We start from the raw sequence: 13,587 nt of genomic DNA, 5'->3' as shown, positions 1-13,587 counted from the left end.
AGTTAATCTATAGGAACACATTTACTTTCTAAAACATATTTATTTGCAGTTTCTTGCATCACGTACTCTAATACTTTAACTGATAACAGTACTTTTACTGATTTGGGGTTTTAAATGCAGTTCTTTGAGGATACTTGTAATGGACTACTTTTTAGTTTGCGGTACTTAAACAAACAAATCTTTGTCCTGATAATACTTTAGTACTTTTACTTGAGTTTTTAAAAAAAGTTTGTACTTTCAGATTAAAGATATATGCAGTAACTAATTACTCAAGTACTTCTACTTTATGTTACTTTATACTTCTACTCGACTACATGTCAGAGAGAAAACTTTTCCTTTTCACCGCTCTAAATTTATCTGACAGCTGCAGTAACTTTCCAGATTACAATTTTATATTAAACGCATGATGGTCTATAAAATATGATGAAATATTATAAATTAAACTACCAAACTGTGTATAAAATCTTTTATAATTAGTTTCATCATGTTGAGCTACAATAGGAAAATGACATTTAGACTCCAATAACCTAATAATGTAACACATAGTAATATTTTTCCTGCATGAAGTACTTATATTTTAATACTTAAGTACAGTTTTCATTACTGTAACATCAGCAGGATTTTAAATAGTTATTTGACTTTGAGTATTCTTAAAATAACAAGAAATAATTTCTAAATGAATGATATTTGGAGATTTTTACTGAGAAAGCATTTTTAATTCTGCACCTGCTGAACGATTTTTTTTATTTGCTGATGATACTTTTGTTCTTATACAGTAAAGGTTTGAGCGCAGGACCTTTATATATATTTTTTTATTGTCATGTAACTTCTATTTCCCGTTAATCGTCCAATAAAACACGAAGAAATGGTCACTTTTTTTTGTCGTTAATTGAGTACAAGTCATCATAGGATCAGTTCTTCGTGCACAAAAGTTAAATCCCGATCAAACAACCTAAAGGTCCGTCAGCGGTAAATACATTTGTACCTCTTTTTTTTTTCTCCAAAAACTATAATTGAATTTGATGAAAATGGAAAAAAAGAAAGAAAAAGAAGAACAGGTCAGCGTTCGCTTACAGCAAAATGTTAAATCAGGAGTCAGAAGATAAAACCAGCGGCCTGCTGATTGGTACAGTTAAAAGTTCAAAGGGGTTGTTTGTTTTCTCTCCGTCACCTCCGTCTGTCTGGATGGTGCATGAAGGGGTGAATGGCCGAGTATCTGCTCCACCTCGTCATCGCCGTCCTGACCTTTGATGTGAGGCAGACAGACCGGAGAGAGACTGGACGAAGACGCAGCAGCATCCAGAGACAGAGAGACAATCTGTTTGTCTTTTGAGGAACTTCGTGTTTCACGTGAAAAACAGATTTAAAAAAACAAAACAACCAACAACAATATGTAACAATATGTCATGTAGTCGTCTCCTACTTCTACGTCCTGTAGTCTTCTCCTACGTCCTGTAGTCATCTCCTACTTCTACGTCCTGTAGTTGTCTCCTACGTCCTGTAATCGTCTCCTACTTCTACGTCCTGTAGTCTTCTCCTACGTCCTGTAGTCGTCTCCTACTTCTACGTCCTGTAGTCGTCTCCTACTTCTACGTCCTGTAGTTGTTTCCTACGTCCTGTAGTCGTCTCCTACGTCCTGTAGTCGTCTCCTACTTCTACGTCCTGTAGTCTTCTCCTACGTCCTGTAGTCGTCTCCTACTTCTACGTCCTGTAGTCATCTCCTACTTCTACGTCCTGTAGTCGTCTCCTATTTCTACGTCCTGTAGTCGTCTCCTACTTCTACGTCCTGTAGTCTTCTCCTACGTCCTGTAGTCGTCTCCTACTTCTACGTCCTGTAGTCTTCTCCTATGTCCTGTAGTCATCTCCTACTTCTACGTCCTGTAGTCTTCTCCTACGTCCTGTAGTCGTCTCCTACTTCTACGTCCCGTAGCCTTCTCCTACGTCCAACAGGAGCACAGAGCGCTCTCTCGCACATAACGGCGACACAATCGCATTTCTATCGCACAATTTTTCGCATCGCACGCCATTGTTTAGTCTCAGAAAGTCCACGCCCCGTCTCCTCCTTCTTGATGACATCGTCCACGAACAAGATTGTTTTTTTTCTCTATTATTTGAGTGAACTGACTCTTTTGAGATTGCGTCTTTTTGGCTGCACTTTTTTTTTTTTTTTTTTTTTTTTTGCTCCAACAGTTTCTGTCTGATTATTTTGTTTGTTGACGTCTCTTCTTGTCTTTTGTTCTCAAACACAGAGTCTCTGTGTGCTTTATTTAACCTCATAAAACATGGTAAACCAACAGACACGGTGTGAGTCTGATTGCAAGTCTGATTGTGCGCGACATGTTTGTGTGTTAATGCTCCTTATCCGTGATGTGCGTGTGTGTGTGTGTGTGTGTGTGTGTGTGTGGTCATCCTTGGCTCCATTCAGACTCTTTCATCTCTAATGGGTCTGTTTGCTGCTAAATTATGGACACAAACACACCTCGACTCGACTCAACAGCTGTAGATTTTAGCAGGTTTTACCAAAACAGAAGTAAACAGTGGATTTGTTAACGAACTATTTTCTGCGACAGATTAATCGGCCTGGTGCTCCAATGAAGGTGTAAAGCTGCAGCAGTCAGTCGGTGGAAATTATTGACGGTAAAAAAATTTTTTTTTTAAATGTGCAGACTTGTTTAAAATAAAGACAAAGAAGAGCTGAAAAAAGGACCGTCTGACGCGGAATGGATTCCTCCATGCAGATCAAGGCGGTAATGACGCCTAATAATCATTGATCTCCATTGCCGGCAGTCTCCAGCAGTTACCCGCCCCCGTCTGTAACACAGTCAGTTAAGGCCTATTCCCCTGTCCCATTGATCCCTATCAACCTCATCAAAGGCAACCCGGGCTTTGATGGGGCCAGCGGGACGGGTCCCTGCTGGCGGTGGACGTGGAGAAATTTAAAGCTGGAGGCTGCGACGGAGCACACCTGAAGGTTTTTATGACGGGCGACGGAGGAACTCCATGCAACACTAAAAACGTTAAGATAAACAACGCGAAGCCTTTGAAAGGAACTGGTTTCTGCATACGCCGATAAAAGCAAATAAATAAATAAATCCATTCTCGGTTATGAAGATTAAAGTCTCCGTTGAGTAGATCCATTTAAACATTCACAGAGTCGGTGGAGATAAAAACAACAACAAAAAGTACGCTTCGGGAGGAACTTTGGACCGTCAGCGTCTCTCTGAATCAGCGTCGGGCGTTTTCAGGTCCGGCGTCCGACCGGAGCCGGCTGTCAAAAGGCGGATTACGTCCGTTCGGGGTCGTGCGCCGTCGATTTTCTTCACCGTTTCGGGTCATCGTCGGCCTGCGTGCGTTTTTGTTTTTAGTGTTCGCTTCATCGGTCCGCGAAATATTTTCGTAGATAAGAGTTTTGGAGCATCGACGTGCTCCGACGGCAACTTCCTCTGCGGGCGTCCCGTCGCAGGTCGGTGGTTCGAGTCCGAATGACGTCAACGGTACGTGGAGCCACCTGCTGACCGCTTACTGGGCTTTTAATACTTTCAGTAACTTGTAATAAGTGCTGTAATTAGTAACGGCGACGTCACCGTTTTTAAATTACGCAATATTTTTTGACGTGCAGTAGCTAAACACATTTATTCAAGTACTTATATACTTGTACTTTATAATATTATATCGTTTTCACTCCTCTACGTTCATCTGACAGGTGTGGTTACTTTTCAGATTAGGATTTTACACGAAAACATGAATAAGTTTGATGAATTTACTATAAATGAAACAATAAAATGGAGTAGAAAATACTTAGAAAGTTAGCTTTGAGAGTTTTTATTTCGCTTAAATAATCCAGTGCTTCTTGCACCATCGGTTTGTTTTGAATGTTAAATTTAAAAAAGTAACTAAAAAAAACTAAGGATTAAATCAATGCAGTGGAGTTAAAGTTGAAGCAGTAATTTTGTTAGTAATTAGTCCAGGATACTATTTTGATAACGCATCACTGCAAAGTATTTACAGATTTTAGCCTATGGCGAGAAGATTTGATGCTTTTCTTTGTCAAATATCAGTGAAAAAAAATGAGTATATTTTTTTATATTGAATACATTAAATGTTAAATCGATTAATTGAAAAATTATTGTCCAGATCAAATGAGGATTAAAACATTTAAGTAAAGTATAAAGTTCAACACTATTCTCCTTTGAATTGTGGTGTGAAGAGATATAAAATGGCATAAAATGAAAGTATTGAGTACTTGAGTAAATATACTTCACTACTTTCTACCACCGTAAATAAATATCTTCAACAGGTAATTTACAAACAGTTAATGTTCCTATAAATTCACTTTAAGTGACCAAAAGCTCACGGGAATATTGTGGAAATATTTATTCATGTTATTTACATGTTATGTACATTAAATTGTTTAGGTAAATAATTCTCATAATTCCCCCCCCCCCCAAAAAAAAAAACCCCAAAATATTGTTTTCTTGTTCCAGGGCTACATTTTCATGCTGAGGGGAACATATTCGTTATTTAGAGCTGCAGTGATCAGCTGAAACTTGATTGTCAAATACTTTGATAACAAAATCGTTGTTATTTTGAATCATTTTTAGTTTTAGCACGAATACAAAAATTTGACGATTTGATCTATAAATGTACAGATTTGATGCTTTTTCTTTGTCATGAATTAAAGCAAAACTGAATATTTTGTCTTTTTCTCTCTTCGGTTCTCACAGCGGCCCGGACTCCGAAGTCTCGCCTCCCTTCTGGTTCACACATTCGGCGTCGGAAACGCTCACTTGTCGATGGTGATTGAGGAGCAGAAAATGAACCTTCCTTTTCCTCCTCTCCGAGTTTGTCGCAGCTCCGGACGCGGCGCCGCGTCGGCGTTTTCGTACGGGTCGGGCGGTCTTCCAAAGGGGCGAAAAATCGAACCGCATTTCTGCAGGAAACGTTCGTCTGCTGCAAGAAGTGTGTGCACACGTCGCTGAGAGTGGACGCGAGAGAGGAGATGGAGGTACGAGCTGCGACGCGGCCTTTGATGTTAAACTGGTAGTTAGAGGTTAATGAGGCTGTTAGGAAGAGGTGAAGGAAACGCCTGCGAGTTCACACACACACACACACACACACACACACACACGATCCTCCGCAGACCAAATACTGAGCAATTTCTGTCGTTTAAAAACAGTTCTGTCGTTTAAATAGAGCTGAAAATAACAATTATTTTCTGTGTCTATTGCGTCTATTATTTCTTTCGATCGATCGGCGAGTTGTTTGGTGGTTAAAATGTCCGAAAACGCTGAAAAGTGTCGACCGGTATTCTGCATGATCGGTCGGACATCCAAAACATGTTCAGTTTAATGTAACGGAGGTCTAAAAAAAAAAATACATAAATACTAAAAACTGAGTATTTGAACTCTTCTGGAAATAAAATTCAATATTTTTTAAAGACATTTTTAATCTTCAAGAGTAACAAAAACATTCTGCTTTCTGGTATTAGTACTTATATTCTTCAGCGCCCCCTGCTGTGCGGAGGCCAGCATCTATACTTTGCTTGCCAGTAAAACAAGTTGCTGAATATTTAAGCAAAATATAAATAAGAAATAAATAGCGATGTACAGTTTGAGGTGACTACATCATTTTTATTCCAACAATATAATCCAGAATATTCTGAAACAAGTCTTTATTTTTTTAATTTTATTGCTGATAACACAAGTTAAATGTTTGAATCCAGTATTTTCACTGGTAGCAGAATATTTTTTCTCTGGTACTTTTACTTAACCTCTTTCTGCAGCGCCCCCTGGTGTGTGGAGGCCAGCGTTACAATACATTACACAAATACTGGTCTTCAAATTATCAGCATTCAAAACTACAAATATTTGAAGTTTACATGCACTATCATTTTTTTTTTTTATTTCTTAATATTTCTTAGTAAATGTTCCTTTCACCAGTGAAATCTCATGTTGTGTCTCTGTGTGGTTTTGTTTTGAGAGGAAGTTGCTGAATTTGGGTCATTGTTACACAGGTGTGTTTGTGGGGAAATACGTTTAACCGTCCTGTTCCTTTTACACAAAACACACATACAAAATGTTAGACGCTGCATGTGAGGTGATACAAACTGTACGGAAACACAAAAGAAACTGTACAACTGAATGGTTTCTACTTTACATTAAAGTATTTTATCCGTCTGTCTGACCAGAATGAATGAAAATCTGAATATTTGGAATATATTGAATTTCTCAAACAATAAATACAACTAATACATTTAAATATGAATTAAAGATAAAAAAAAAAAATAAAAAAAAAGGGCAACCTTTTCCTGATTGTAATAATACTCACTTTTACCCTCAGGGAGGCGCTGTAGACGAGTAAGAACCAGCAAAATTTTCCCCAAAAAGGGGAAAGTAAACCGCCAAATGCAGTTACTTGGTTTTATTTGACTTTACATGTATCAGTTTTAAAACCTTTTTGTTTTACCATTTTATTTATGTATTGAACATTATTTAAATTGTATTATGCATTTATATTTCTTTCTAAGTAAGAAGTTGAATGGGAGTCTGTTGAAGCCAGAGGTTGTTTTTTTTTTTTTTTTTTTAGCCAACCCCTAGTGGCGCTCAGTGGTATTGCACGTTAAGGCACTTCTGCATTAGCTTCACTTTTCCGACCTGGAGACCACTAACATTTGTACATACAGTTTATGGATATTACCCACTCTTACTCTCAGTGAGGCGCTACATGCGAGCATGAGTCAGCAAAAATCCCCAAAATGGAAAGTAGGCTAAATGCTGTTAGCATAGCCTACTTTTTACTTTACATTTACTTTTGTGGGGGTTTTATTATATATTTTCTACCATTAAAATATACATTTTGCATTAATATATTTTGCATCTAGTTTATTTTCTTGCATTTTTATTTGTACTGTATTTACGTATTTTAACTCGCTAGCAAACATACATTTTTAAATAAATAATAATAAAGTGCATTTCTGTCAATCAACTTAACATTTTACTTTTTATATAAGTCTTTTATTTACTTATTTTGTCCAAGTTTATTTGACTTTACTTTATATTTCCTCCGCGAAGTAGATTACGTTTTTTTTTTTTTTTTTTTTTTGTGTGTGCCGTTTACGAAGCAGCGAGCAGGTTTCATTGAACCGAGCGGGTGCCATCTTTGAGTCGGCTGTTATGATACAGCCAGGGTAGTTACGTAGCCACAGTACAGCATGTTATGTCCCCCTTGGTGCGAGGACATATATCTGGATCGTATTTAAAGTGTCACTCGCACCTGGACCATCACAGACCTGCCCTCCCTCCGACCCTCCCGCCTTCGGACGGTTCTTCCTCCTTCCTGCAGCTCTTCAGGCGTTTCTCTCCGACGGAGGGACGAACTCCAGACCGAGATGAGCAAATATCTCCTCCTCTGATGCCGCTCTGAGATATCTACTCTGTGGGACAGAAAACAAAAACGGTCCTTGCTCCTTTAAATAATTATCATATCTTTAATTATTATTAGAGCAGAAAGGCAACAGGTATAAAATGTAAAGAGAGAGGAATCGACTGTCAGTAAATAAATAGACGACAGTGTGCCTAAACGTTTGCCTTTCTAAATACAAAACTAAAAAAAGTTGGGACGCTGTGTAAAATGAAAATAAAAACAGAATGCAAATCATATTAACCCATATTTTATTTAAAATAGGGCTTTACAAGTGTTTTTTTTTTTTCTTTACACAACTTTTCCAGTCTTTTGTTGATCCTGTCCCAACTATTTTGGAGATGTGTTGCTGCCATCAAATTCAAAATAAGCCAAACATTTTCAGAAAACAATACAATTTCTCCGTTTCCACATTTGATATATTTGTTGTCTTTGGTCTATTTTGAATTCAACTTGTGTTTATGTGATTTTGCAAATCTACTGAATTCTTTTATTTTTACATTTTACACAACGCTTCTAACTTTTCTGGAATTGGGTTCGCACAAACTTCTGGAAGCTGACGATGAGGAACTCCTGCGTGAAGGTCTTTGCTGCGTTTACCTGTTTGTTATCGTAGAGGGCGTGGCTGCTCAGAGACATGGCCTTCTCGTGCCCCGCCCACCGCCGCAGCTCTCGTTCGAACAGCTGCAGAGAAAATACGAAAGCGTTAATCGTCGTGAAACCGAGAGAGGAAGCCGTTTCAAAAAGGTGGGAAGTCACCTTCGACCCCGTCCAGCCCAGCTGAGCGAAAGCGAACTGGCTGATGGGAGAGACAACCAGGTCCACTCTGACGGCTCGCCACCGTCTCGCCGTCTCGGTTCGCGAAGCGTTTTCTGTCTCCGGCTCTTCGGCTCCTCGGTTTTCCCCCTCGGGGAGTTTAAAGATGGAGAAGCATCTCTCGAAGCGGTCCATGTTGGAGGCGGCTCGACCGGGACCGTCTTTGGACTCCAGGTAGGAGTTTCTGGTAGTTTTCTGGTACAACAGGAAACCCTGAAGAGACACAAATGAAACCAACGTCCTCTTTTAGAAAAAAACTAAAACAAAGTTAAAGGAAGATTCTGCTTTATTTCATTCACACCCTGCGTTCCAGTACATACTACCGTACTATCTAGTACACAAAAAAAATATTTAGTATGTCCCAATACTTAGTATGTTAAACGTAAGATGCCAAAAGTACCAGGATGTCCTACTACATCCGGTCATATTTTGCAGTCTGCAGGCCAGCGTGATACTCGAGCTGGTCTGACTTACAATCTTTTACCCACAGAAGAAGAAGAAGAAGAAGAAGACGTGAAGAGGCATTAAAAGGAAGCGTATTTGTTCCAAATCGCATCCTTTTTCTTTTTACTACAAATATCACGCTACAGATCGCAACGGATACGACAAAGTGGGTCAAAGTTCAAGACACATTTTTATGATGAAGTAGTAATTCCCAATTGTACACATACTACATGCAACAGTACATACTTTTTAAGGGTAGCTGCAGTACGTACTAAAAGTAAAAAGAAATAGTATGCGATTCGGAACGCAGGGACAGTTTATCTCCCATAAATGTGGCTTTCGTCACCTCTGTGTCTTGTCTTGTTTCACTTCCTGTCCTTTGTATGATTGTTGGCCCCGCCCCCTGATTAGTGTCACCTGTCCCTCGTTGTCCTTCCCTCCTTGCTGTATTTAGTCTGTGTGCTCTTCTTCGCTCTTTGTCAGTTTGTTTCAGTTACCTGTCCGTTACTGCGTCTTTTTGCAACCCAGGAAAAACGCAACACAAACACCTGTGGCGCCATGGCAACGGGGTTCATTAAATGAAAGCTGAAGAGTCTCTGTTTTGACACTGTAGCGGAGATCCAACTTGACTCGCATATAAAAAAAAAATTAAAAAAAGTTACCTGCGACTCCAACCAGGAGACGACCTTCGGCATCAGTCCGACCTCTCTGCCCTCCTCCGGGTGAGTTACCAGGAAGTCAACGTCGTGTCCCGCCGGCTTCCCTCTGGAAACAGAACAAGAGTCGTGTTTCTGTTAAAACTGCTGCGCAGACGTTTCTCAGGAGAGTCCCAGAAATAACACACAGCTCACAAATGTCAAATGACAAATTATAAAATAATAAAGCTGTGTGTGGATGGTTTTTTTTTTTTTTTTTGCTCCTTCACCTCCTGAATCCTCCGGTCAGAGCGACCCGTGCTTCCGCTGACACGGAAACGACGGCGTTCCGTACGATGTCCCCGATCGCGTCGGCTTCGGCCCTGGAGACCAGCTGGTTGAGGTCGTCGTAGTGATCCAGACCTGAAAAGACGACGACGCATGAGGAACTATTGTCCTTCACTAGGACAAAGCCAGAGATTAAATACAGTTTACTCGGCCACACACCTGCCTGTTGAGCTCGGTTCAGCGTTTGTCCCGAAGCTCGCAGCCGATGGAGGTCGTGTATTCCTTCTCGGAACCATCGGTCGGCTGTTTTGGCTCCGACTCCGAAGATACCCGTCAAAACCTGAAACGCGTGTAAAGAACGAAAGCAGCAAAGAATATAAATCCAACATGAAATAAAATGTAAAAAAAAATTAAGGATTTACGTAGAAAAAAAACAAAGCTTCATCTCATGGCTGAAGTTGTAGACATTTAAAGAACAGATTTTTTTAGTCACCGTTTACATTTGAACGAGTTTTAAAGCTTTGAAGAGGTCAAACTGCAGATTTCACAAGTGGAAAAAAATATTTATATTTCATGAGAAAAAGACTCAAAAATGTCCAGAGAACATTTATAGATAAATATTCAATGTTTTTTTTTTTTATACATATGTATAAAATGTATACATCTTTCTCTATCAGAAAATGTGACAAAAAAACTTGGGGGGGGGGGAGAGGAGATTTATGTGAACATTTTAAATCTAGTAGTTTCACTAGTAACAGAATATTTCTGCTCTCTGGTGTCTACTTCTATCTACTCTTACTGCAGCGCCCCCTGGTGTGCGGAGGACAGCATCTATGTGACTCAATGACATATTCTTTGTTCACTGTTTAACCTGAAGGATTTTTTGAGCTTTAAAGAGGTCAAATCGTGAAAATCTCACAAGAAAAAGAACAGCAAACATGTCCCTGACTTATTTTCCTTCAGGTTTTTCTCGGGGCTCCTTGAGGACTTGGAAACACCTCTGATAGAGCATAAAAGTTACATTTAGAGCTGACGTACCTTCAGAGCTTTGAACCGCTCAGACTGTTTGGTAGAGTCGACTTCGCTCGACGCTCCATTTTCCAAAATCTCCTGCGAGACCAGAGGGTAAAAAAAACAAGATGATCAGATTTAGTTTGTTGGAGCTGCTGAAGGAAGGTTTAAATGTATTTTTATAAAACTGACTCTGATGACTCGGAGCGAGTGCTCTCCGAGGCACGGCAGCCCTCTGAGCTGTGACGTGTCCGTCACCGTGGCGGGCAGCGCCTTCAGCACGGCGGCGGCCCGACGAAACGCGACGCCTCGCCCGTCCTCCTCGCTGAGCTCGGCGTTTTCAGCCAGCAGCGACAGAGCATCCTGAGACAGAGAAGTAGTTTATTACGGGATCTACGTTTCAACGTGATGTCAGAGGCGTGTGCGTCGGCGCGTACAGTCAGGGTGGAGTTCTGGTTGTCCAGAGTGGTCCGTCTCTGACAGGCGTAGCTCGATACCAAGAACAAAACGACCTCGGTTTCACTCGTCTGCTGCTCCTGAAAGACACAAAAGTGAAACAGATAGTGAGGTGCCTTAAAGTGGAATACCACTGAGGGCAATTAGGGGCTGGCTCCAATCATTGACTGCATATAAAAGTGTTCGTAGCTTCCAGCTCTGGACAATGCAGAAGTGCTTTAAGCTGCAATACCACCGAGTGCCACTAGAGGTTGGCTCCAAAAAGCCTCCATAGACTCCCATTCAACTTCTCTCATCAAACACAAAGTCAATAAATGTTTTCTATCTGAAAATAATGTGGAGTATTTTCTGTATCCAGTTTGTCCGTGATTTGAAAAGGTTTTCAAGTCAGTTTTATTCATTCGGAACATTTAAATACAACACGAGTCAGTCAAAGTGCTGCACAACATTAAACAGAATGAAAACAATCGGACAGACTTCAAACATTAAAGCTTTTAAAAGACAAAATAAGTAATAAAACAAAATTAAATAAATACATTTCCTTTTCTAAAGTGGCTCTTGTAATTCTCGGCAGTTTGTCGTGTTTCTATCAGAGTTGTGTAAAATCAATCGTACTTGTAGTTTATGTGCGTCCAGGATCTCCACAGGACGGCCGGCCCGCATGCTCTCAGTGTACCAGCTGATGTCCAGGAGGAGAACCGGCGCCGCTCGGCCCGGACCTCCGCCCTGCGAGTGCAGCCAAGTCCTCACCTCATCGCCGTAGTTGTTCTCAGAAATAACGTGCGTGACAGTTTCACTGAGAAAGCAACAACAATAAACACGTTTCCTTAATAAAACCCTTTATTTTAAGCTCGTATGATGTTCAGAAGTCAGAATTTTTGCTCGATGTCTCATAATTTTAACTTTATATTTCCTGATTTGGACCTTTTTTTTTTTTTTTATCTCCTTTTGTTTCTTAACTGTAAATCTTGACTCACAACCTGCTCGTGTTTGAATCTATCTCATTCATCCGGATTGATTTTACTTTTCTACATGTTATCTCATGTGACACTTCCGCTGAAAAAACACAACATTTAAAACAAACAAAAAAACATATTTAATGAATAAACTCTTGATTTTAAGCTGTATTACATTTTGGGGGTTGGTATCTCATTATTTTACATTTGTATTTCATAATTTTGACTTTTTAATCTCTCCTTTTGTTACTTAACTGTAGTTTTAGGCTCACAACCTCCTCGTGTTTGAATCTATCTCATTCGTTCAGGTTGATTTTACTTCCCTACATTTTGCCTCTGTGACACTTTAATTCCACAGTCTGGGATAAATAAAGTTTCTCTTGTCTCACCTGAACACCTCCTCCACCTGAAATCCTTTCTGCCGTCCGAGTTTGGAGAGGAAGGCTCTTCGACTGGCCCCCATCTTCCTCTCCAGCAGGAATAAAACCACCTGAGGGAACCTGGCCGGGACCCCGTCCGTCCCGGTGCTTCCGGTATCCGAGGGGACCGTTTTTCTTCTCTTTAACGGCACCATGTTTCCCTGTGAGACGTTAAAAAAAAGTCTGATAAAAATCGTGTTGACATGAACTCTGTTTCAGTTCTGTCAAAAAAAAACAAAAAAACAAAAAACAAAACAGCGAGTTTAAATTTTTTTTATTATAAAACTATGTTTTGTAATATTTTTAAACATAAATACTATAACGTATTTACGTTAATGCGATTCACCTGACAGCTTTCATCGTCTGAGGTACGTTAGTGGAAAAGAAAACCCACTTCTAGGTGCAAACTACTGTGCCGGACTGAAACCGGTGCAGCTGTTTTGCTGTACAGGTGCCAAGTTTTCTGGTGCATTACCAAAATAGTTCCGGCTAGAATCAGTGCACTGTACTAAGTGCCCTGTGTGTCAATAAAATAAAAATAAAATAAATAAAATAACATAACATCAAATCAAATCAAATAAAACGAAAGTAATACATAAAAGGAATTTGACTTCGGTTAGAACTTGCTCTCAATGTATATACACAGAAACAGATATAAATAGACATATATACAGCGAACGACATAAAATGCAGCTAAAAATTAATAATTAAAAATAATAAAGTCAATGAAATAAAATTGTATATTTGCAATGCCTGTCCCTAAAACTAAATTTGGAAATAAGTAAAAAAAATGTTGTTAAATAGAAAAAGTATTAATATAATATAATAAAATATATAATAAATATATATAAAATATATTATAATACAATATGATACATATTTTAACTTAAACTTCTGTGTATACTATTAGACAGCTAACGACATAAAATACAGCTAAAATGAATAATTAAAAGTAATAAAGTCAATTAAATAATGCATATTGGCAATGCCTGTCCCTAAAACAAAATTTGGAAATAAGGACAATTTGGTCAAATAGAAAAGGTATTAATATAATATAATATAATATAATATAATATAATATATATTTTTGAATTAAACTTTGTGTAAACTGTTAGACAGGGTTATAGTCTCCATACTGACTTT

At 39.2% G+C, this 13,587-nt stretch overlaps 1 protein-coding gene across 1 annotated transcript; it reads right to left on the bottom strand.

Annotated features, from left to right (window-relative positions):
* Positions 1-5,551: 5,551 nt before the first annotated feature.
* Positions 5,552-12,640, bottom strand: polm (polymerase (DNA directed), mu). The gene is made up of 11 exons (XM_069700583.1): positions 12,415-12,640; positions 11,685-11,865; positions 11,051-11,149; positions 10,806-10,976; positions 10,641-10,712; positions 9,822-9,942; positions 9,605-9,737; positions 9,342-9,444; positions 8,179-8,448; positions 8,020-8,103; positions 5,552-7,432 (listed from the first exon to the last, which is right to left on the bottom strand). Exons 1-11 carry the CDS (start codon positions 12,597-12,599, stop codon positions 7,346-7,348), a joined length of 1,506 nt encoding a protein of 501 aa, XP_069556684.1. The 5' UTR covers positions 12,600-12,640; the 3' UTR covers positions 5,552-7,345.
* Positions 12,641-13,587: the final 947 nt, after the last annotated feature.

This window comes from Brachyistius frenatus, unplaced genomic scaffold, assembly GCF_029030835.1.
Source record: "Brachyistius frenatus isolate BFR_SWC_R1_liver_20210118 unplaced genomic scaffold, ASM2903083v1 Contig_3, whole genome shotgun sequence".
NCBI classification, from domain to species: domain Eukaryota; kingdom Metazoa; phylum Chordata; class Actinopteri; family Embiotocidae; genus Brachyistius; species Brachyistius frenatus.
This window is presented reverse-complemented; position numbering and strand designations above follow the sequence as displayed.